Consider the following 23,820-nt stretch of genomic DNA (forward strand, 5'->3'; position numbering starts at 1 on the left):
TTGGTAAGTTACTGCAGTCCTGGGCTGCCGCAGCTGCTCTGAACTTGCACACTTCTGAACTTGGCACAGAAGTATCACACACAGGCACTACTTGCACTGCATGGCCCGATTACAATATTTGCGTGAACAGATCTGCTAAGAATTAAGTCGCAGCACAAATCGGTTAAGTTTTCAAGTTGCTAGAAGACTCTGCTTTGTATAGCCAATAGAGAGTTGCATTACCGGTAAACACACAAGCAGAGCTTAACTACAACCAACTCCCAATGGATTGCATTTAGGGTACTCTACCCCTCGCCTATTCCCCAAAAGAGACCCCCGTGTTGAACTTTCGGCGACATCTAGATTTATTTGCTGAAATTAATTTGAAGACAGAAATGATAAGCTCCATAGGCTGACATCTCCCGATCTCTTTGCCTAGGAGAGTCAAATGCGGATGACTTTCAGAAAGGTGTTGAATAAAGCCCCATTTTTTAAAAACCCAAGTGCAATTTTTTTTTTACTCATCCGTCCAAACCGACCCTCTTCGAATAATCCCAATCCCTTCCCATCACTCTGTCGCTCATTTTCTGGGGCCGGCGTTGCAATCATGCCTTATAGCAATTTAACCCGAAGCTCGTTGTCAGATGTGTTACTTGACTCGATGAAAGAAGCGGCTGCCGCGAAGTTCCCGGCCGAAAAGCCTTCCTTTCTTCACCGCCCGGGTGCAGACCCCCCAGGCTATCTTATGCCGGACCTCCCGCGCCCGCTTCTTAAAAGCAGCATTTGCTATTTTCGTCGAAAAGCAAAAGTTTGCAAATTTTCAGGCCGGGAGAGCGAGCCGAGGCTGAGTTCCCCGCTCTTTTCCGGAGGAACCCTGCCACCCCGGAGCGTGAAAACCAGGTCCACGAAAGCCCGCATCCTCCCCTTCGATCCAGCCTGGAACGGGAGGGATCCGCGGACGGGACTCGGAGTAATCGACTCTTTTGTGCGGGTTAAGAAACACAAAAGTTGCCCGGACCAGGAGCCCAGGTCTGGCTGTCAAAGCGCCGTGCTCGGAACGCACCAATCAGCGCGCAGCTCCTCCCCTATAAATACGAGGCAGCGCCGCCGCCGCGTCCATTCAGCTTCTGCTTTGGTGACTCGACGGTGTGCTCAGGGGGCGGTATAGTTTCGGATCAGGATGACTGAAGAGGTTCCCGCCGCGCCCGTCGCCGCGCTGCCGGCTGTCAAGGCTCCGGCCAAGAAGGCCAAGAAGGCGGCGGCCGCCGCCCCGAAGTCCCGCAAGGCTTCGGGCCCCAGCGTGACGGAGCTGCTGACCCAGGCGGTGACCGCGTCCAAGGAGCGCGGCGGCATCTCCCTGGCCGCGCTGAAGAAGTCGCTGGCGGCCGCCGGCTACGACGTGGAGCGGAACAACAGCCGTATCAAGCTGGGCCTGAAGAGCCTGGTGACCCGGGGGATCCTGCTGCAGACCAAGGGCACGGGCGCCTCGGGGTCCTTCAAGCTCAATAAGAAGCAGGCGGACAACAAGGACAAGGCGCCCAAGAAGAAGCCGGCGGCGGCGGCCGCGAAAAGCAAAAAGCCCGCGGCCAAGAAGCCCGCCAGCGCCGCCAAGAAGGTGAAGAAGGCAGCCGCCACCAAGAAGGGCGTCAAGAAGCCGGCCAAGAAGCCCGCGGCAGGCGCCAGGAAGGCCGCCAAGAGCCCCAAGAAGCCCAAGGCGGCGGCGGCCAAAAGCAAGAAGGCCGCCAAGAGCCCCGCCAAGGCGAAGGCAGCCAAGCCCAAAGCGAAGCCCAAGACCCCCAAGGCGAAAGTCGCCAAGCCCAAGAAGGCGGCGCCGAAAAAGAAGTAGGAAGGACCCGCTCGGCTTCCGCGAGAGGCAGCAGCGCTCCTCGTTAACCCCAAAGGCTCTTTTAAGAGCCACCCACAAATTCAAAGAAAGTGCTGAATTTCCTTTGCCATGTGAGGTGTTTCGGTCATGTGATGCGAGTGCCGCAGTTGTAGAATCTTAGTTGGTCCTATCCCTTGCACAGCCCCCCCTCCAATTCGAAACCACACCGCACCCGGCTGAGCAAATGTGTGGTAGTAGTAACGTTATTGCTGCATTTCTAGGCTTTCCTTTTCGGGTATCCCGTTGCTCATTTCCCCCCGCCGGCTTTTTTATCCGTGCTAAGTCACTTGACATTAATGTTTCTGCAACTTTGTTTTACGGGGGGGAGGGGAAGACACGTGGCAATGTGGGTGGGGAGAAAGCAAGTGGTTGCTGCCATGATGCTTTTAGGCGGAAGGGGGAGGGTAAAAATGGATTTGCTTTCCCTTAGAATGCGACCCCAGGGCCTCCTAAAAAGGGGGCAAAGTCGCTGAAGGAGGGTACAAGTCGAAGGGGCAAGATGCATGTGAGACGCCTGTAAATTGCACAGAAGTACCACGCCGCCGTGTCCTTTAACATTCCCAGCAACTGGTGCTTAATGCACAATACCGAACTAGCAATTGAACATAAGATTGCAGTAATTAACAGCTTTTTAAGGTTATGTGGTGGCTCTTAAAAGAGCCTTTGGGTTTTTGAACGTAGGAGGCCCCTACTTTGACAACGAGTATCTTAAGCCCTTTCTCCGCGGATGCGGCGAGCCAGCTGGATGTCTTTGGGCATGATGGTGACCCGCTTGGCGTGGATGGCGCACAGGTTGGTATCTTCGAAAAGACCCACCAGGTAAGCCTCGCTCGCCTCCTGAAGGGCCATCACGGCAGAGCTCTGGAAGCGCAGGTCTGTCTTGAAATCCTGCGCGATCTCCCGCACCAGACGCTGGAAGGGCAGCTTGCGAATCAGCAGCTCAGTGGACTTCTGGTAGCGACGGATCTCTCGCAGGGCGACAGTCCCAGGGCGGTAGCGGTGAGGCTTCTTCACGCCCCCGGTGGCCGGGGCGCTCTTCCGGGCGGCTTTGGTCGCCAGCTGCTTCCGAGGCGCCTTCCCGCCGGTGGACTTGCGAGCGGTCTGCTTGGTACGAGCCATGGCAAACGAAGCAAAGGACTCCCTTCAGCAAATGAGACAAAGAGCCCGGTTGCTGGTTATTTATAGACCGCTCTCGCAGTCTTGATTGGCTGAAGACTGAGCATTGTCAGTTGGAAAGTTTGAATTTCCTGGGCTGAACAGCAATTGGCTAGACAAGATCACGCAAGAGGGCTAAGTGGGGCGGGGCCACAGCCTGGGTTTTTCCCCCCCGCCAGGAATCTCATTGAGCAGCTGCAAAAGAAGTGCATTTGATTGGACGAAATTGAGACAGAGTTCTGCAACGCGCAAAAGCATGCCTAGGTTTTCCTTCTGGTCGGACATTTCTGTATATAAGGAGAGGGAGCCCTCCCTTACGCTGCATTTTGTTTCTTGTGTCGTTGTTTGAAGGTTGTTTGGCAAGTATGTCTGGTCGTGGGAAAGGCGGGAAAGGTTTGGGAAAGGGAGGCGCCAAGAGGCATCGCAAGGTGCTTCGTGACAACATCCAGGGCATCACGAAGCCTGCAATCCGCCGTCTGGCTCGCCGTGGCGGAGTCAAGCGCATTTCGGGCTTGATCTACGAGGAGACCCGCGGCGTCTTGAAGGTCTTTCTGGAAAATGTCATCCGCGACGCTGTGACTTACACCGAGCATGCCAAGAGGAAGACTGTGACCGCCATGGATGTCGTGTACGCTCTGAAGCGCCAGGGTCGTACTCTGTACGGCTTTGGTGGCTAATTCTAAATATCAAGGCTACATCTTCAAGCCAAAGGCCCTTTTAAGGGCCGCCCACCTTTTCATGAAAAGAGATTACTTTCGCTTTTTTTTAATGGGTATACTTAATTCAAAACTTTGTAGACAGTGGTTTTTGTTACCAGTAATCTGGGCCGCACTTGCAGAATATTTACTATTTGTATAACAATAAATATTTTGGTAGGAAGTCTATATACTCCGTGGTGTACTATACTACGCTGAAATGTTTAAAGGTTCGTTTCTCCGATCTTCCCGCTACATTCCCATTTTCTAGCCATACTACTAACACCTTTTGAGAACCACTGCCTTACAATAGCGCCTGTATTTAAACATAGGCACGTACATGTGTTATTTGGGCGAGGGGTGGAGACGCCAACCTTGAGATCCTTAGTAGAATGAATTATGGGAACAGGAAGAAAGGCATACAGAGCGCATGGGCTTAGCCAGAATTTTGTTTGGGGGACGTGCAGGCTTTAAAGATGGCAGCAGCGAGTGCAGTGCTCATAAATTCACAATATAGCGTTCTCAGAAATCCAGTTTGAAACTTTCCGCAATATAAACTCAGCTCTCTTATGACAGGGTGGACGGCTCTGAAAAGAGCCTTTGTGAAGTCCAGACGCCTCGGTCTGATTTTTACTGGGCCTTCACTTCGTGATCTTGGGCAGGACGCCGCCCTGGGGGACGGTGCCTTTGGCCAGCAGCTTGCTCAGCTCCTGGTCGTTGCGGATGGCCAGCTGCAGGTGCCGAGGGATGATGCGCGCCTTCATGTTGTCCCGCGCCGCGTTGCCGGCCAGCTCCAGGATCTCGGCGGTCAGGTACTCCAGCACCGCCGCCGTGTAGACAGGGGCTCCGGCTCCCACGCGCTTCGCGTAGTGCCCTTTGCGAAGCAGGCGGTGCACTCGACCCACAGGGAACTGCAAGCCCGCCCTGGACGAGCGAGACTTCGCCTTGCCCTTGGCTTTGCCGCCCTGCTTTCCACGGTCAGACATCGTACAGCTAAATCCACCAGGAACTACAACAACGAAGAGCAGAATGAGAAACACAATTTTGCAAGCCGCCTATTTATTTACTCCTGATGGATTCTTTCTGTCAAATCTGATTGGGTGAAAGAGAGATAGGACGTGCTTAGCACCCAATGAGAATGTGTCTTCTTGCAACCAACCAGAAAGTTACATTTAAATTACGTATATGCTTGCGCGAGCCAATAGAAATGTCACATGGGGCGAGTTTATATTTGCATGTTCTGCTTTAAAAAAAAGGGGGTGTTACGTCATTGCTCTTTCGTCTGAGAAATAAACGATGGTGACCATATTGTTGTTGTTGTTTAGTCGTTACCATATTAGATCGTGTTAAAAAACGAAAAGGAATACCTTTGATTGGTGTTTTTTCTTAACGTGACAAACTATGACCAGTACTTACATTCAGAGCACAATATAAAATTAAAGTCAAACAAGCAAACTACATTCTCTTTTGTCTCTGCACGCGTGTAAATAAGGTATTGCGAAAGGCATGTGTTCCTGTACTTCTGCCACGGAAGCGAAAGCTGGTAGCGTAAAAGGAGACCAGAACGTCCTTCATCGAGGCAGCACCAAATGCCATATTGTTATTTTTTTTTTAATGTATAGATTCAGGCTGATCGTTATCCTCATTTAATTGCAATGAAAGACGCCAGATGGATCAGATAACTATTGGGATCCCTTACAACTCTACAATTTTATAATTCTAATGCGACATAAACCTCTGAATTTTACAGTATGCTTTTCTAATTCCTGCTCTTCACAAATTTGCAAATGTTACGATAAGAGTTTTCAGGTTCTGTTTTACTCTTTTCCCCGCCTGTACGCTACTATTTTGTTTTTCCATTCTGTTCTGCACCATTTCCAGATTACAGTACTGTACAGTACTTAGTATCACCGGACAGAATCATAATTTTGTAAATTATGAAACGTGTCTATAACTCTCCCGGCTGCACTATCCTCCCCAAATCAAAGGCACATATCCGTTTGAGGAGAAAGATCTGTTTTGATTGGAGAGTTTAAAATGCCCAGAAGCTGATTGGTGGAAAGTATAGCCTATAGCGTTATGGAGTTTGGAAAGAGGGCGTGGCTCAGTCAAAGGCTAGCATTTGCCCTTTCAGTCTTCCCTCTGGTCGGACTTTGCTTTATAAAAGAAGCTGCAGCGCTACTCTTCGCTTACTTCATTCTTCAATCGCACCGAGTGTTATCTTGTTACCATGTCTGGTCGTGGAAAAGGCGGGAAAGGTTTGGGCAAGGGAGGCGCCAAGAGGCATCGCAAGGTGCTTCGTGACAATATCCAAGGCATCACGAAGCCTGCAATTCGCCGCCTGGCTCGCCGTGGCGGAGTCAAGCGCATTTCGGGCTTGATCTACGAGGAGACCCGCGGTGTCCTGAAGGTCTTTCTGGAAAATGTCATCCGGGATGCCGTGACTTACACTGAGCATGCCAAGAGGAAGACTGTGACCGCCATGGATGTCGTGTACGCTCTGAAGCGCCAGGGCCGCACTCTGTACGGCTTCGGTGGCTAATCAGAATATCAAGATTATATTACAAACGAGCTCAAAGGCCCTTTTAAGGGCCGCCCACCTTTTCATGAAAAGAGCTGACGCAGTTTGGGTTGCTAAAAGGTTTTTTTTGCTTAGGTAACCTTGGTTATCTGAAATATATGAGCCACTTTGGAAAGCGCAATATCGCATCTAAACGGGTGGGATTGTACCAGACGTGCTCAGTAATGAAGTGAGGCGATTTAAATAAATGCTGGGAAGTCGTGTAAAAAGCACATTTTGGTATACGCAGTGGAAGCAACGAAGGATAATTGATTAATAGCAGCAGCAATACTGATAGGTACACTGGAAATGTAGAAAAATGGTGTTCTGGGAGAGAGCACTAACCTAAAAACGGGCTAGGAGGGCAGCAAAAATACCGAGACTACAAGACTGACTGCGTTGCCTTCATATTGATATTAACTTTGAGTCTCTTTCCCCAAACTTTAGAAGCCAATATGCGTGTCTAAAAGATACACAGTGTTGCTAGGGATGAAGGATGGGGAAACAGGTGACTTCTACACTTTCCGACCTACGTAGCTGCTGGCTCCACTATTCCGGGATCAGCTTTTTGGGGTGAGCAATCTCCATGCAATTTATTGCCCGGGGTTTAGCTTCCTCCGCTATTAACATCCCACCCCGCTCCAAAGCTGCATTGCGGCAGGCAGCTCCTGTTTCCAGAGCTTTACTTCGCAACGTTGCTGGTGAAAAGAAACCCCTTGCTTTTACTACACGTGTCGGGTGCAAGAACGTGCATTTCTTAAGGGCAGCCTTGGAAGCGCAGCAAACTCCTTCGGGAAATTGGTGATTCATAGAAGAGCCTGCGGAGGGGCAGGGGGGTTTCGCTGCTCAAAGGAAAAAGGAAAAACGTGAGATGATTGCAGCCAAATCTTGCTTTCTATATACTGTACTCACCTTTAGCTTCCGAGAGCCGGCGCTGATTGGATGAGAATGGAACTCGCTCACCAATGAAGACGTGGCTTTATCGCCCTAGCCAATCAGAATGCTGATTCCGGAAATAACCAATAAGGTCCCCCCTAAAAAAACCTCTATGGAGGTTTTTAAGCAGAGGTTGAATGACCATATGTCATGAATGATCTAGCTGAGATTCCAGCATTGCAGGGGGTCAGACTAGATGACTCTCGGGGGTTCCAGATGTCAAAGAGAAAAAGAACTACCAGACTGTTAGAAGACATCTGAAGGCAGCCCTGTTTAGGGAAGTTTTAATGTTTAATAGATTATTGAATTTTAATATTCTGTTGGAAGCTGCCCAGAGCAGCCGGGGAAACCCAGCCAGATTGGCGGGGTATAAATAATAAATTATTATTATTATTATTATTATTATTATTATTATTATTCCTTCCAAATCTACAATTCTGTGATTCTGTGAAATGGCTAGCTTAGCTCCTGGAAACGGAATAATGAAGGCTGCCATTCCAGCACTGGGGAAATGGAGGAGCAGAGCTCACTTGAATGGCTCTGCTGCATCAGGCCTCCTCTCCCTCAAATGTCATTAAGGGTTAAACCACAGAGCCTAGGACTTGCCGATCAGAAGGTCGGCGGTTCGAATCCCCGTGACGGGGTGAGCTCCCATTGCTTGGTCCCTGCTCCTGCCCACCTAGCAGTTCGAAAGCACGTCAAAGTACAAGTAGATAAATAGGTACCGCTCCGGCGGGAAGGTAAACAGCGTTTCCATGTGCTGTTCTGGTTCGCCAGAAGCGGCTTATTCATGCTGGCCACATGACCCGGAAACTGTACGCTGGCTCCCTCGGCAAATAAAGCGAGATGAGCGCCGCACCCCAGAGTCGGCCACGACTGGACCTAATGGTCAGGGGTCCCCTTTACCCCCTTTACCTCAGTGGCAGAGATAGGAAGCAGAGATCATTACATCCACTTAGCCTAAGGCCCCAGCTACTGCCTCTGAACTATGCCTGCTGGTCAGGAGGAGTCTCAAATATATGGTCTCCCAAGCCCACAATCCCAGCATGTTCGCACTCCTGTCTCAGCGACTTTTATTTATTTTATTATCAGTTTAATGTCTGTTGCTGGAGGAGACTCTTGAGAGTCCCATGGACTGCAAGAAGATCACACCTCTCCATTCTGAAGGAAATCAGCCCTGAGTGCTCACTGGAAGGACAGATCCTGAAGCTGAGGCTCCAAGACTTTGGCCACCGCATGAGAAGAGAAGACTCCCTGGAAAAGACCCTGATGTTGGGAAAGATGGAGGGCACAAGGAGAAGGGGACGACAGAGGACGAGATGGTGGGACAGTGTACTCGAAGCTACCAGCATGAGTTTGACCAAACTGCGGGAGGCAGTGGAAGACAGGAGTGCCTGGCGTGCGCTGGTCCAGGGGGTCACGAAGAGTCAGACACGACTAAACGACTAAACAACAACAACGTCTCAGTGACTTCTATGCTGGCTTGGTGGTGTCCACAGAACTGAAGAGGGCAGGATCCTCAAGAATGTGCTCTGTGGGGAGCTGGCTTCAGGCACCAAGTCCATTGGCAGACCAACTCTGCATTACAAAGATGTCTGCAAGGTTGACATGAAGTTTGGCGATATCAACCCCACCGTGTGGGAATCCGTTGCAGACAACCACTGGGTCTGGAGATAGTCTTGTTGTGCATCCATAGCAGTGACCACAGAAGGAATGTTTAGGGAAGCCTTTAATGTTTAATAGGTTATTGTATTTTAGTGTTTTGTTGGAAGCCGCCCAGAGTGGCAGAAGAAACCCAGCCAGATGGGCGGGGTATAAATAATAAATTATTTATTATTATTATTAGGAATGACTGCAGTGAGACGAAACGCCATTGCACATCAGCAGCAGCAAAACTGGATGCCTTCATCTGCCCCAGCAGCAACCTTCAAACAGTTCGATTTCATCAGCAACAGTGCTCTCCTCCATCGTCTCCCAAGACAGACAGATGCCAGCAACAGGCCAATATGGGAACAACTATCTAGAAATTGGTGCCTGAGTTTATTCTCCTCTTCCCTCCTTGTTCCTTTTTCCTTGTGTGTTGTGTGATTTTTTTAAAAAAATGGGTCTGTTTGCTTATTTATTAGAATGTAAGCATGCAGGTAGCAAATGTCTTGTTTTGATTCATATAAGCCAGTCTGGGAGCCTTTTTTGGCTGAAGAGCAGGGGACAAATGCTCTAAATAAGTAAACAAATAGAGATGACCCATTTCAAATCCTTGCGTTTATTTTTAATTCCATCTTTGCCAACCCCTCCACCCCCAAGCTACCCCCGCCCCAGGGTCGTACGCAACAGCTGCCCATAGCCTACAGGGGATGGTGTTGAAACCTGTATTTTTTAAATAGTTTTATTTATTTATTAACGTTCTTATGTTACATTGGTAAACATTGTCATATTACATCACAAGGCTTATTATAATATAATTTTCAGCATGTATACAAAGTTTATATACAAAGTTTATATACCCGTTGTTTGGTCCCAGCTCCTGCCAACCTAGCAGTTCGAAAGCACCGCAAAGTGCAAGTAGATAAATAGGGACCGCTCCCCGGCGGGAAGGTAAACGGCGTTTCCGTGCGCTGCTCTGGTTCGCCAGAAGCGGCTTAGTCCTGCTGGCCACATGACCCGGAAGCTGTCTGCGGACAAGCGCCGGTTCCCGGCCTATAAAGCGAGATGAGCGCGCAACCCCAGAGTCGGTCACGACTGGACCTGATGGTCAGGGGTACCTTTACCTTTACCTTTATATACCTAAAGAAAAGAAACAAGGACAAAAATCAAAGGAGCTTGTGGTGGACTTCAGGAGACAGAAGAGCAATGTCCAGCCACTTTTGACTGATGGGGTCTGTGTGGAGAGGGTAACAACGTTCAGATTTTTGGGCATTGAATTACAAGAGGATCTGTCCTGGAGTGTCAACACAAGGGGGCTTGTGAAGAAGGCGCAGCAGAGACTGTACTTTTTGAGAATTCTAAGGAAAAACCATCTTCCGCAGAAACTGCTGCTTGCCTTCTATCACTGTGCCATTGAGAGCGTGCTCACCTATGGCTTATGTGTGTGGCACGGAAGCTGTACTACCCAGGACAGGATGGGGTTGTGCAGAGTTGTTAAGGCAGCAGAGAGCATTGTTGGCTGCCCATTCTCCACCTTAGAGCAGATTTATGCCACAAGGTGCCATAGGAAGGCACTGGACATAGTAAAAGATCCATCGCATCCTGGTCACTGTCTCTTCGAGCTCCTGCCGTCGGGACGGAGATACAGGACGATGAAGACAAGAATGAGCCGTCTTAAGAACAGCTTCATCTCCAGAGCGATCTTGGCCCTGAATGGGAAGCCTGGACTTTGAAAGTCATCTAATCTTTTTTGCTGTACTATATTGTATTGTTTTAATTAGTGTTTTTATGGAGCAATCAAGTAATTTCGTTGTCCCCGAGAGGGGGTAATGACAATAAAGATATTATTATTATTATTATTATTATTATTATTATTTCAAAATCATATACAGTGGTACCTCAGGTTAAGTACTTAATTCGTTCCGGAGGTCCGTACTTAACCTGAAACTGTTCTTAACCAGAAGCACCACTTTAGCTAATGGGGCCTCCTGCTGCCGCTGCGTCACCGGGGCACGATTTCTGTTCTCATCCTGAAGCAAAGTTCTTAACCTGAAGCACTATTTCTGGGTTAGTGGAGTCTGTAACCTGAAGCGTATGTAACCCGAGGTACCACTGTATGTACCAACACTTTGGACTTCCTGTCTATCCTATTGTATATTCCTTTTTTAACAAATGAATGTACTCTTATTATTGTATATTTCTTTCCATTTTATCCAATACATTCCTATACCAATATGTACTCTTGGTCTTATTTCTCAATTCAGTCTCTCTCCAATGTCAATCGAATGCTAGCATAGATAGCGAACCTTTACTGTATTTTTGAACATATCTCTTATATCTATCCCACTTTTCCATAATTTTTTGTTTTGAATTGCTTCTCAGGCTATTTGTCAACTGCGCCATTTCAGCAAATTCTTGTAGCTTGTTATGCCAATCTGTTATTGTTGGGACTTCTTCTTCCTTCCACCCCTGTCTGAGCTGCAGGCGTTGCATGAATCCTGTATTTGAATTAGGTGTAATTCGAAGGAAGTCTGTCCCTTGTTCAGAAAAAGTAGCAGCCGTTGTAGACTCCCTGTGTTTTAGCCACAACACCTCCACTCCCACCGCAAAATATTGTGGAAGGTTTGGCTGAAACAGAAGCGACTGCAACAGCCCTACAATGTCATCTACCTTAAGTGTCCAGAGGAGGGCAACCAAAATGGTCAAAGGCCTGGAAACGATGCCTTATGAGGAACGGCTAAGGGAGCTGGGCATGTTTAGCCTGGAGAAGAGGAGGTTAAGGGGTGATATGATAGCCATGTTCAAATATATAAAAGGATGTCCTATAGAGGAGGGAGTAAGGTTGTTTTCTGCTGCTCCAGAGAAGCGGACACGGAGCAATGGATCCAAACTACAAGAAAGAAGATTCCACCTAAACATGAGGAAGAACTTCCTGACAGTAAGAGCTGTTGGACAGTGGAATTTGCTGCTGCCAAGGAGTGTGGTGGAGTCTCCTTCTTTGGAGGTCTTTAAGCAGAGGCTTGACAACCATATGTCAGGAGTGCTCTGATGGTGTTTCCTGCTTGGCAGGGGGTTGGACTCGATGGCCCTTGTGGTCTATCCCAACTCTATGATTCTATGATTAAAACAGATATACACAGTTAAGAGACACAAGAAAATCCAGCTTTTGCTACGTTAGCTGAGAAGGTAGGTTTGCTTTTGGCCTCTAGAGGCCGCTAGAGACTGCAGTGAAGCCAGGAGAATATTTTTCCAAGGGAGCTGTTCCAACAGCACCAGGAAAATTTACTGTCTGCCTCCCACTGTAAACGTTTGACATTCCTTCTTTGTGAATTTAAAGCAAAGGAAAAAAGCACCCGACTCCTTCGATAAGTGCTCAGCCAAATATATTATGATTACCTACATGTCTCAAACTAAAAGAGGGGGAAATGATCCCCGACTAATTAAGCAACAATGTAAAATTTAAAATGACAAGAGCAAGAAGATTCAATTACGGTAGCTTTGTAATAAGTCTATTTACACAAAGTGTTATGGCTGAGGTGGCCCAAAACATTGAGAATACTCTCAGGATGGCCAGATTTTAGTCATTTCCTCACTAGGATGGGCAAAAGTTAGAAATGCTCTTGAGACTTGCTTGTTTCAAAGTCCCTCCTTTCCCTATTAGGAGGCATTAGCTAAATATTTATTTAGAAAACCCAGATTCCCAGCAGGCAGGTGCCTCAGCAGAACTTCTCTAACTCTCTCAAGGAAAGGTATATTCTTCCTTTTCCATTCCCGCCTTGCTGTTTAGTGTGGGTTTTTGTGGCAAAATGGCCAAGTTCCCCGTTTGAAAATGGTCAGGTATTTATTTTACTTCTTAGAACAGGAGTCAGCAAACTTTTTCATCAGGGGGCCGGTCCACTGTCCCTCAGACCTTGTGGGGGGCCAGACTATATTTTGGAGGGGGGGAAAAGGACGAATTCCTATGCCCCACAAATAACCCAGAGATGCATTTTCAATAAAAGGACACATTCTACTCATGTAAAAAGACACTGATTCCTGGACCGTCTGCGGGCCAGATTGAGAAGGCAATTGGGCCGGATCCAGCCCCTGGGCCTTAGTTTGCCTACCCATGCCTTAGATCAAGATGTGTACATATTGAGTGGGTTGCTGCCTGCTTGCTTTGTATGCTTTTGCTGTCTGATAATTGGGATTTTGCTTCTGTGATTTTTTCCCCTGTTACTTTTGTTTCATACAAGAAGCCTAGCTTTCTTTATTCCTTTGGTGTGGGCCTAAGGTTAAGGCTAAACACACATATTCATAAAAAGCGCATGTCTTAACTCCAGTAAAATATCAAAAACTTCTCGGTGGCGTGTGTATGAATGCACATGAGTGCTTGCACACACTAGTGGGTTGGTGACACAGACTGTAACACCATTTCTGAGTGTTTGTTTGCATGTATAGTTTCTTCTTAAATACCCAGCATGATAACTGTCATATTGTACCAAAACAACAACAACAACACATCAGCAAGTTTTCTGTAGGGAGCGGCCTTCAGATTCCTTTCAAAAAAAATTAAGTTCTATACACAGAACTCTTGAGAGTCCCATGGACTGCAAGAAGATCCAATGCATCCATTCTGAAGGAAATCAGCCCTGAGTGCTCACTGGAAGGACAGATCCTGAAGCTGAGGCTCCAAGACTTTGGCCACCTCATGAGAAGAGAAGACTCCCTGGAAAAGACCCTGATGTTGGGAAAGATGGAGGGCACAAGGAGAAGGGGACGACGGAGGATGAGATGGTTGGACAGTGTTCTCGAAGCTACCAGCATGAGTTTGATCAAACTGCGGGAGGCAGTGGAAGACAGGAGTGCCTGGCGTGCTCTGGTCCAGGGGGTCACGACGAGGCGGACACGACTAAACGACTCAACAACAACATACACAGAACATGAACCTGTTGTTTGTGATACATCAGAACAAATTTATTACTGGGATGTACATTGTTAACAAATCTTCCTAATTCTTGGGAGTCTGTCCTCAGTCCCCAGGCATATAATAAATAGATAGTCCAGACATTTATTCTGTAGCGATATACCACCCCATGCAATTTCTTTTCCATTCAATAGGAATGTTCATTCAAATTTACCTATATAAAGATAGTCTAAGTCAAATGCAAATCTGCAGCCTGTGACTTTATCAGAAATTTGCAATAACAATCTTTCCTGAAACTGAGTTTGCTCGTTTCTTTAGTGCTAGTTCAGCTAAAGCACAAATGAAGCTGGTGTGTGTAATGCTTTCATTTTGGTTAAAATATCCTCCGTCATCGCACAGAATGTTGGCTTTTAAAGCCCCAAGTTAAAAGCCGGATATTAGTTGACTCTTTCATAGATCACTGTCTTTTTGTGGCGAAGGGGCTTGATTAACTCAGAGAAGCTATGAGCCATGCCGTGCAGGGCCACCCAAGATGGACAGGTCATAGTGGAGAGTTTTGACCAAACGTGATCCACCTGGAGGAGGAACCGGCAAGCCACTCCAGTATCCCTGCCAAGAAAACTCCATGGACAAAGACAACAGGCATATAAAAGTTATGACGTTGGAATATGAGCCCCTCAGGTCGGAAGGTGTCCAACATGCTACTGGGGAAGAGCGGAGGACAAGTACAAGTAGATTCAGAGCTGATGAAGCGGCTGGGCCAAAGCCAAAAGGACGCTCAGTTGTGGATATGCCTGGAAGCGAAAGGAAAGTCCAATGCTGTAAAGAAAAATATTGCATAGGAACCTGGAATGTAAGAACCATGAACCTGGGTAAGTTGGATGTGGTGAAAAATGAGATGGCAAGAATAAATATTGACATCCTGGGCATCAGTGAACTAAAATGGACGGGAATGGGCGAATTCAGTTCGGATGACTATCATATCTACTACTGTGGGCAAGAAACCCGTAAAAGAAATGGAGTGGCCCTCATAGTCAACAAAAGAGTGGCGAAAGCTGTCCTGGGATGTAATCTCAAAAATGATAGAATGTTCTCCATACGAATACAAGCCTTTTAACATCACAGTGATCAAAGTTGTGGCGCTGTGGGTTAAACCACAGAGTTTAGGACTTACCGATCTGAAGGTTGGCGGTTCGAATCCTGCGACGGGGCGAGCTCCTGTTGCTCGGTCCCTGCTCCTGCCAACCTAGCAGTTCGAAAGCACGTCAAAGTGCAAGTAGATAAATAGGTACCACTCTGGCGGGAAGGTAAATAGCGTTTCCATGCGCTGCTTTGGTTCGCCAGAAGCGGCTCAGTCATGCTGGCCACATAACCCGGAAGCTGTACGCTGGCTCCCTCGGCCAATTAAGCCAGATGAGGATAAATAATAAATAAAGCGACTGGACCTAATGGTCAGGGGTCCCTTTACCTTTCACCTAACATGAGTTTCACCAAATTGCGGGAGGCAGTGGAAGACCGGAGTGCCTGGCGTGCTCTGGTCCAGGGGGTCACGAAGAGTCGGACACAACTAAACAACAACAACAAAATGAAGCTTATTGCTGCTGGCCATCTTTTGCCGAGATTCCTGCATTGCAGAAGGTGGGATTGGATGATCTTGGGGGGTCCCTTCCAAGTTGACTCCAAGTAACTAAAATCAGAGAATTCTCTCTTCCGTGTCAGTTTTTACGAAAAAGAGCCCTTCACATTTGGGTTTTGAGATACGCCCCGGACAAATGCTTCGCCCATTAAACACGCTACCTCTTTATAAACTGTACAGCTGGGGATATTTTCGCAAGGAATACACTACAGGCCACCTGGCCTTGTTGTCTAGATGCTTCCTGAACCCATCTCTTCCTCTCCCTGAGAACGAAGCAGTTCCCCTTTATCTGATGGCTTGCTGAGAACATCCTCCCTATTTTTCAGCTTCTGCAAGGTCAAATTTCCCTCAGAGGTTCAAGTTAAGGCAAACAGGCGTGGCTTATCATTGTACAGTTGCTGCCTCTCCTTGGGTGACTTGATCCTGTAAGCCCCCTCATTGATGGGTCGCTGGAAGAGGGATTAAGAGCGGATTTTCATCCGAGACCTGCCTTTTCAGGTAAATCAAATTTTTAATCTAATTTTCCTGATTTTGCTATTCGGGTTGCTATGGTGCGAAAGGAGCGATGTTTCGGAGCCGGAATGAAACTCCCTTTGCATGGTATTAAATCTAAGTCAGAAAATTGAAAAGTTGCTGAGGTTGAATATTGCTTGGGTCTCGAAAGTTTGGGTCTGTAGCCTGTCTTGGGTCTCTTCCCATAGTGTCCTCTGACAAAAAAAGAGGAATGTTTGCTGTCAGACGCAGCTACGGTCTTATTTTATTCCGATATGTGTTGTTGATTCTGTGTCTCTTCCTTTGGCGATCAAGTGGGCTACTGGGACTTGATATATTGATGCGTAAATCTTGGTGACTCCTCTCCCGGGAGAAATCAGAAGGAGCTGATCCAAAGGGAACCAACCGTCTCTCCTGTTCACAATGACTCACCACATTCCGGTGGTTTGGAGTCTCCCCAAAATATAAGGCTAGTTCAAATAAGATGGATTTCTTAGAAGCTCTTCCGTAGACATAAACTATTCCTGGCTGGCACTAAAAACTTTCAGCGCTCATTCGCAGCCAGGGAAGGCAGGTTTTGCAAGTCTTTGTTCTTTGGCGGTGAATTTTCAAGCTCTACCTTAGCTTAGCTTACTTTAGATGCCCAAGAAATTCCCTTCTCTGCCCAGGGACTTGCATGCTGATTTCGCCCCCCGTATCTTGGACTCCCTATCCCCTTTGTTGCTGAAAAGGCCCCCACGTCTCCAGCCCAGCAAACCCCCAAGCAGGGAAAGGTATTAAACCATGGGTTGGCAAACTAAGGCCGGATCCGGCCCAATCACCTTCTCAATCCAGCCTGCGGACGGTCCAGGAATCAGCGTGTTTTTACATGAGTAGAATGTGCCCTTTTATTTAAAATGCATCTCTGGGTTATTTGTGGGGCATCGGAATTCATTCATATATTTTTTTCAAAATACAGTCCGGCCCCCCACAAGGTCTGAGGGACAGTGGACCGGCCCCCTGCTGAAAAAGGTTGCTGTATTAAACTCTTTCTCAATGCAAGCTGCTGGCAAAAAGCTTCTTCCCCTGTTGTCGTTTTTCTGCCCAGCCTGGTCCTTCTTTCTTGGGGAGGGGATGCTCTCTTCCTCCTCAGTTATCATGCCCCCCCCCCCGAATCTCTGTGTCGTCAAAATCCATAGCATCCCGCTGTCAATATGGGCATTTTGCTCTCCGCCATTGCCTCCCATCTCCTTTCCCCTGAGTTTTACCCAATGCTGGATTTACGTATAAACTAAACGTATAAACTATAGCTCAGGGCCCCTCTCTTGGGGACCCCCCAAAAATTAAAGGGGAAAAAAACCCTGGATGTACATTTCCAAAATATAAGATAAAAAAATAAATAAAATAAAACTGACATTCAGCAACAGTGTTTTGTGTTGTGTAGGCTCCTGTGACGTAAGTCATGGGCCCCGTCTGCTAGCCTGCTCCCTAAAACATCACTGGTTTGCTATTATTATTTCATGTTATAGCAAGTTTCTACAGACTAGATTATAAATCTTTGTAAAATGTGTTTCTAAAGGAACTTGTGTTATTGCCAAATGCCAATGTGTTTGCATGATTAAGTTTGTTATGAATAAAAAAATCATTTTAAGTTAGAGCTTAATATTTATTTCACTATTAATATACTTCTTCTTAATTGTGTTTCAGTTTGACAATTACTTTGATAAAATAAGTATTTTGTTATGTGCAAATGGCTTTAGATACTTGTTAGGTCCCTAAACTACCACATAGCATATATTCAACACAAAAAGCAGCGACAATTTGTTGTTGACAAAGGACAGCTGGAAATATAAAAGGCCCCATTACCTTCAGTAGCTGAGGACCTCATCAAACCTACATCTGGCCTTGCTGAAGCCCCACAGATTCTCTCCCCAAATTCCCTCCCTCCCTGAAAATACTTTCTGTTTCTAAAGCAAGATGATACCTCGGCCGCGATGCACCCATTTCCCTGACCATATTCTAGTTCCCTCCTCCATGGAACCCAGACTTGCTTTGAAGGAAAACTCTTGCATGGGTTTTTTAACTCGTTTTGAGTCCCGTCACCTCCAGCTGATTCCGTTTGAGTTCCTGTTAGACTCTTTGTAGCTGTTTTCATTTTGGTTTCTGCTGGCCATCTCCGAAGTTAGCCAAAGCAGCTAGAGTTTTGTCCAGTGACTCAAATTTCTTACAGCAAACTTTTTCAGCGGGGGGCCGGTCCACTGTCCCTCAGACCTTGTGGGGGGCCGGACTGTATTTTGAAAAAATTATAATGAACAAATTCGTATGCCCCACAAAAAAACAACAGAGATGCATTTTAAACACAAGGACACATTCTACTCATGTAAAAACACGCTGATTCCTGGACCACCATAATTCAAAAGCATCCGTTCTTCGGCGATCAGCCTTCTTTATGGTCCAGCTCTCACTTCCATACATCACTACTGGGGAAACCACAGCTTTGACTAAACGGACCTTTGTCGGCAAGGTGACGTCTCTGCTTTTTAAGATGCTGTCTAGGTTTGTCATTGCTTTCCTTCCAAGAAGCAGGCGTCTTTTAATTTCGTGACTGCTGTCACCATCTGCAGTGATCATGGAGCCCAAGAAAGTAAAACTATACAAAAACTATACCATTCTGTATTCCATTACTGCTTCCGTCAAAAGTTATTTACACTGCTGAATTTGTCTTAATGCTGTCCGCGTTTTCGTTTGCCAACACCTTTTTGTGCTTGGGCATAAGGGCGCTGGCGCTTCCAAGCCATGATTATGCTAAAATCCTGGCCCCCTCCTTCCTTTTCTATGGGCAGGCCCCACTTTTGCGGCCCCCGTCCCCAGTTGATAGGTGCGGGTGGGGAGCAGGGGAGGAAAAAAAATACCGTATTTTTTGCTCTATAAGACTCACTTTTTCCCTCCTAAAAAGTAAGGGGAAATGTGTGTGCGTCTTATGGAGCGAGTGCAGGCTGCGCAGCTATCCCAGAAGCCAGAACAGCAAGAGGGATTGCTGCTTTCACTGCGCAGCAATCTCTCTTGCTGTTCTGGCTTCTGAGATTCAGAATATTTTTTTCCTTGTTTTCCTCCTCCAAAAACTAGGTGCGTCTTGTGGTCTGGTGCGTCTTATAGAGAGAAAAATACGGTGCCTACTGGAACCAGGACTTGCCGTTTAGTGCGGAAAAGCTTTCTATGCCCTGAGGCAGCCTGCTGCCCCAACATCCTGCCCTCACCAAATGTTTCTGACTGCAGCCCAGGTCCAAAAATCTCTGGAGAGCAGCAGGTCCAGGGAGGCTGCACCTCTAAGGTTATATATCTATTTACAGTGGTACCTCGCAAGACGAATGCCTCGCAAGACGAAAGAGTTTTTCGTTTTTTGAGTTGCTTCGCAAGATGAATTTCCCTATGGGCTTGCTTTGCAAGACGAAAACGTCTTGCAAGTTTGTTTCCTTTTTCTTAAAACCGTTAATACATGCATTCCTATGGGAAACCGTGCTTCGCAAGATGAAAAATTCGCAAGACGAAAAAACTCGCAGAACGAAGTAATTTCGTCTTGCGAGGCACCACTGTAATTGCATTTCTAGGCCACCTTCTCTGCCAAGGAAATCAAAGCTCTTGAGGAATAGCAAAGTCGGTAGAGCATGAGACTCTTAATCTCAGGGTTGTGGATTCCAACCCCACATTGGGCAAAAGATTCCTGCATTGCATGGGGTGGGCTGGATGACCCTCGGGGTCCCTAGGATTCGATCTTCAAGGTGGTTTCCGGGGGTTTTCCTGTTGTTATTCTGTCTCTCAAGGCTACAGTAAACCTACTATGAAAATTATGGACTGGTCATTTCTTTGTCAGAGGGCAAACGGGCAAATTTAGCAGGGGATCAAATACTTTCCCCCCTCAGTGTACATACTTCCCCTCCCTTCGCTCCATTCCTGTGAGGTATGTTAGGCTGGGAGCCTCTGAGGCCACTCTGTGGGGATCTTTCTGGCTTTTTATAATAATAATGATGATAATAATAATAATTTATCATTTATACCCCGCCCATCTGGCTGGGCTTCCCCAGCCACTCTGGGCGGCTTCCAAAAGAATATTAAAATACTATAATACATCAAACATTAAAAGCTTCCCTGAACAGGGCTGCCTTCAGATGTCTTCTAAAAGCCTGGTAGTTGTTGTTCTCTTTGACATCTGGTGGGAGGGTGTTCCACAGGGAAGGCGCCACTACCGAGAAGGCCCTCTGCCTGGTTCCCTGTAACTTGGCTTCTCGCAGTGAGGGAACCGTCAGAAGGCCCTCGGCGCTGGACCTCACCTCAGTGTCCGGGTAGAATGATGGGGGTGGAGACGCTCCTTCAGATATACTGGACCAAGGCCGTTTAGGGCTTTAAAGGTCAGCACCAACACTTTGAATTGTGCTCGGAAACGTACTGGGAGCCAATGTAGGTCTTTCAAGACCTTTCAAGACCAGTGTAATGTGGTCTCTGCGGCCGCTCCCAGTCACCAGTCTAGTTGCCGCGTTCTGGATTAGTTGTAGTTTCCGGGTCACCTTCAAAGGTAGCCCCACGTAGAGCGCATTGCAGTAATCCAAGCGGGAGATAACCAGAGCATGCACCACTCTGGCGAGACAGTCTGCGGGCAGGAAGGGTCTCATCCTGCGTACCAGATGGAACTGGTAAACAGCTGCCCTGGACACAGATTTGACCTGTGCCTCCATGGACAGCTGTGAGTCCAAAATGACTCCCAGGCTGCACACCTGGTCCTTCAGGGGCACAGTTCCCCATTCAGAACCAGGGAGTCCTCCACACCGGCCCACCTCCTGTCCCCCCAAAACAGTACTTCTGTCTTGTCAGGATTCAACCTCAATCTGTTAGCCGCCATCCAACCTCCAACTGCCTCCAGGCACTCACACAGGACCTTCACTGCCTTCACTGGTAGGTTTGGTATGCTTTAACGTATTATAACCCCCCCCCCCCCAATTTTATTATTTTTATTATTTTGTAAGCCTCTTAGGTTTGTTTGTTTTTTCACAATCATACAACCAAGCAGTGTATAACTGTTACAGAATAAATAAAACAAACAAATAAAAAATGACTGACTTGGGGAGGGGATTTGAACCTTGGTCTCTCCCAGGCTTTGCCCCAAACTTTCTTTTTTGTGGTTGAATAATTCTTATTAATTTTCAGTTACAAAAATCCAATAGGCGCCATATTCCATTAACACCAAACGGCAATACCAATTCAAATACAAATCAATTGCGTAGGCAATTATAAATTTTGTTTGGCTTCCCACGTGCTGTACTTCCAAGGCCCGATTCCCTTCAGTTCTGCCTCCAGACTTTTGCTCAAACCAAATACAATCCACTCTTGATAAAATCCCTTATACCGCAGCTACAGTAATTAACTTCACTTCGCGTTCACACATATAATAATTTGCAAATTCGCAAGCCAAGTTCTCCTTTCTTCTTCCTGTGTGAGGTTTTAATTTGTTCCTTTAATCCTTTATCAATTATTATGCCCATATTAGTTATTCCTGATCCCTGTGTGGCTTACGGCTTGAAGTCTCTCTCTTTCTTCTCAACTCTTCTGATTGCAACTGTAAAATTCCACTTTCGATTTCAGGCAAGGGAGTATTGCCCAGTCTTAAACCAGCAGTTTCCAAACCTTTTCAGCCTAGCGCACCCCTTTTACCAGCTCCATAAACTCACCCCCCTGACCCGACCCCATTAGAAGCACGATTCAGATTTGCACAACCCACTAAGGAAGATAATAGCACAGTAAAATTAAAAAAAGAGTAGCAACTGACTGCACATTTTATTCAAAATTCAGTTGAAACCATTAAGTTGAACCAATTCGACAAACTGGTGAACTTGATTTTAAAAAATACCAGCTTTCCAAAGTCTAAAAACCAGGTGCCCCTCTAGCACACACACACACCACCACCCTAGGAAACCCCCACCCAATTTGGGAAACCAGTGCTCTAACCACTGCTCCTTGCTGCCTTTCCACCCAGCGGGGTTCTGCCCCTCCGATTCTTTGGAACATCCTCCCATTGTGAAGGTTCATCCCTCTGTCTCCTTTTCTTTTTAATAATATTTTTTATTAGTTTTCAATTAAAATCCAATAATAGCCTCATGATAACAACGCCAATTTATAATGCAATTATTGATACCAATCGTTCAAATCGGCCTCGGTCCAGTATACCTGAAGGAGCGTCTCCACCTCCATCGTTCTGCCCGGACACTGAGGTCCAGCACCGAGGGCCTTCTGGCGGTTCCCTCACTGCGAGAAGTGAAATTACAGGGAACCAGGCAGAGGGCCTTCTCGGTGGTGACACCCACCCTGTGGAACTCCCTCCCACCAGATGTCAAAGAGAAAAATAACTACCAAACTTTTAGAAGACATCTAAAGGCAGCCCTGTTTAGGGAAGCTTCTAATGTTTAATAGGTTATTGTATTTTAGTGTTTTGTTGGAAGCCGCCCAGAGTGGCTGGGGGGACCCAGGCAGATGGGCGGGGTATAAATAATAAATTATTATTATTATTATTATTATTATTATTATTATTATTATTATTATTATTATTCAAATCCCTCTGTCTCCTGGAGGCTGGTCTCGGCTGCAACTGTGTTCAGCTGAACTTTTCCTTTCTTTCTATGGAAACTTTTGTTTAATTCTCGTTACGATTTTGTGTGAGGGCTCTGCGGAACTCCCAGCTGCTTTGGTTAGAAGGTTTAACGGCCTGCCTGCTTTTCTGACCTTCTGCAGGAGACGAGGATTCTTGGAAGAGAGAAGAAAACCCACTTCCTCAGAAACCAAGGGGGCCGGGCCAGACGGGGCTGCCTGCCTTTGTGGCCTGCCTCCACTTCCGCCCAGGCTGAGATCGCGGCACAGAGTGAGGGCTGCGTGTGGGGATTTCTACTGCCGAAGAGCTTTCTGCACAAGAAAGAGAGAGACCAGGAGGCCAAGCACCCCTGCAGGACTCATTTCAAGAGGTGGCCTTGACCCAGAAGCCCTCCTCCTCACCCCACATCAGACTGACTTGAAGACCGGCCAACGTCGCCTTCAAGGAAGCCCAGGACCAAGAAGGGAGAGAGAGAGAGAAAGGAACACATTGACATCAACCTTGGCACCTGAGATCTCAGCTGGAGATGGTATCATACCCGAGGCTGGCCACCCAGTGGCAAGAAAAATGGCTTGCTGAGCTCCAGCGAGCCCCTGATTTTGAGGAAGCCATCCAGGAGCTCACAAAGGACCTCTCCGCAAGAGGGAGGAGGGCAGCCCAGGGCAGATGGAGAGGCCCTGTGCAGTACCACAGCGCCACGGCCACAAAGAACATCCAGTACTTGTACGACGTCAACAAGGCCGAAGCTCTGAGGAAGATCCTTGAGCCTCCCCCTCCTCCTTGCGAGATCCCCGCCACGGAGATCTACAAACACTTCTCCGAAGCGTTCGCTAGCGAGGGCTGGGGCCTTTCCCCGCGTCTGCATGGCTGGCCTCGCCTTCCCGCCATGAGAGGCTCCGCCGGCCTGGAGAGAGACTTCGCCCCCAGAGAGGTTAAGGAGATGCTCCACCACATCAAGAAGAAGAACGTGGGGAAGGATAAGCTGACGCCCGCCTTTCTGAGCCAGCAAGACCCCGGGTGCCTGGTGCTGACCGCCGTTTTCAACCAGTGCAAGCGGCTGCGTCGCATCCCCTCCGAGTGGAAGAGATCGGAGACCATCCTCATCTTCAAAGGCGGCGACGCCAAGGAGCTGAAGAGCTGGAGGCCCATCGCCATGTGCGACACCCTGTACAAGATGTACGCCCGGTGTCTGAACCGCCGCATCCACACCTGGGTCATCGAGGGTGGCGCCATCTGCCCGCAACAGAAATACGACACGGGGTGCGTCTTCATCTTGCAGGCTTTGCTGGACGAGTGCCGGCGTTCGGGGCAGGAGTTTG

At 47.5% G+C, this 23,820-nt stretch overlaps 5 protein-coding genes across 5 annotated transcripts; 3 read left to right on the forward strand and 2 right to left on the reverse strand.

Moving 5' to 3' along the window:
- The first annotated feature begins 1,117 nt into the window (after nucleotides 1-1,117).
- LOC114582192 (histone H1.2-like) lies at nucleotides 1,118-1,825 on the forward strand. Its single transcript, XM_028703004.2, has one exon. The coding sequence runs from the start codon at nucleotides 1,160-1,162 to the stop codon at nucleotides 1,823-1,825; it is 666 nt and encodes a 221-aa protein (XP_028558837.2). The 5' UTR covers nucleotides 1,118-1,159.
- Nucleotides 1,561-2,983, reverse strand: LOC114582195 (histone H3). Its single transcript, XM_028703009.2, has one exon. It carries the CDS (start codon nucleotides 2,981-2,983, stop codon nucleotides 2,573-2,575), a length of 411 nt encoding a protein of 136 aa, XP_028558842.1. The 3' UTR covers nucleotides 1,561-2,572.
- A 401-nt stretch (nucleotides 2,984-3,384) lies between these two features.
- On the forward strand, nucleotides 3,385-5,078 carry LOC114582200 (histone H4). The gene has a single exon (XM_077916876.1). The coding sequence runs from the start codon at nucleotides 3,385-3,387 to the stop codon at nucleotides 3,694-3,696; it is 312 nt and encodes a 103-aa protein (XP_077773002.1). The 3' UTR covers nucleotides 3,697-5,078.
- LOC114582199 (histone H2A type 2-C-like) lies at nucleotides 4,356-4,700 on the reverse strand. Its single transcript, XM_028703013.2, has one exon. It carries the CDS (start codon nucleotides 4,698-4,700, stop codon nucleotides 4,356-4,358), a length of 345 nt encoding a protein of 114 aa, XP_028558846.2.
- A 542-nt stretch (nucleotides 5,079-5,620) lies between the features above and the next one.
- On the forward strand, nucleotides 5,621-6,313 carry LOC114582201 (histone H4). The gene has a single exon (XM_028703016.2). It carries the CDS (start codon nucleotides 5,945-5,947, stop codon nucleotides 6,254-6,256), a length of 312 nt encoding a protein of 103 aa, XP_028558849.1. The 5' UTR covers nucleotides 5,621-5,944; the 3' UTR covers nucleotides 6,257-6,313.
- The last annotated feature ends 17,507 nt before the right edge of the window (nucleotides 6,314-23,820 follow it).

This window comes from Podarcis muralis, chromosome 13 (genome assembly GCF_964188315.1).
Source record: "Podarcis muralis chromosome 13, rPodMur119.hap1.1, whole genome shotgun sequence".
Classification (NCBI taxonomy): Eukaryota; Metazoa; Chordata; class Lepidosauria; order Squamata; family Lacertidae; genus Podarcis; species Podarcis muralis.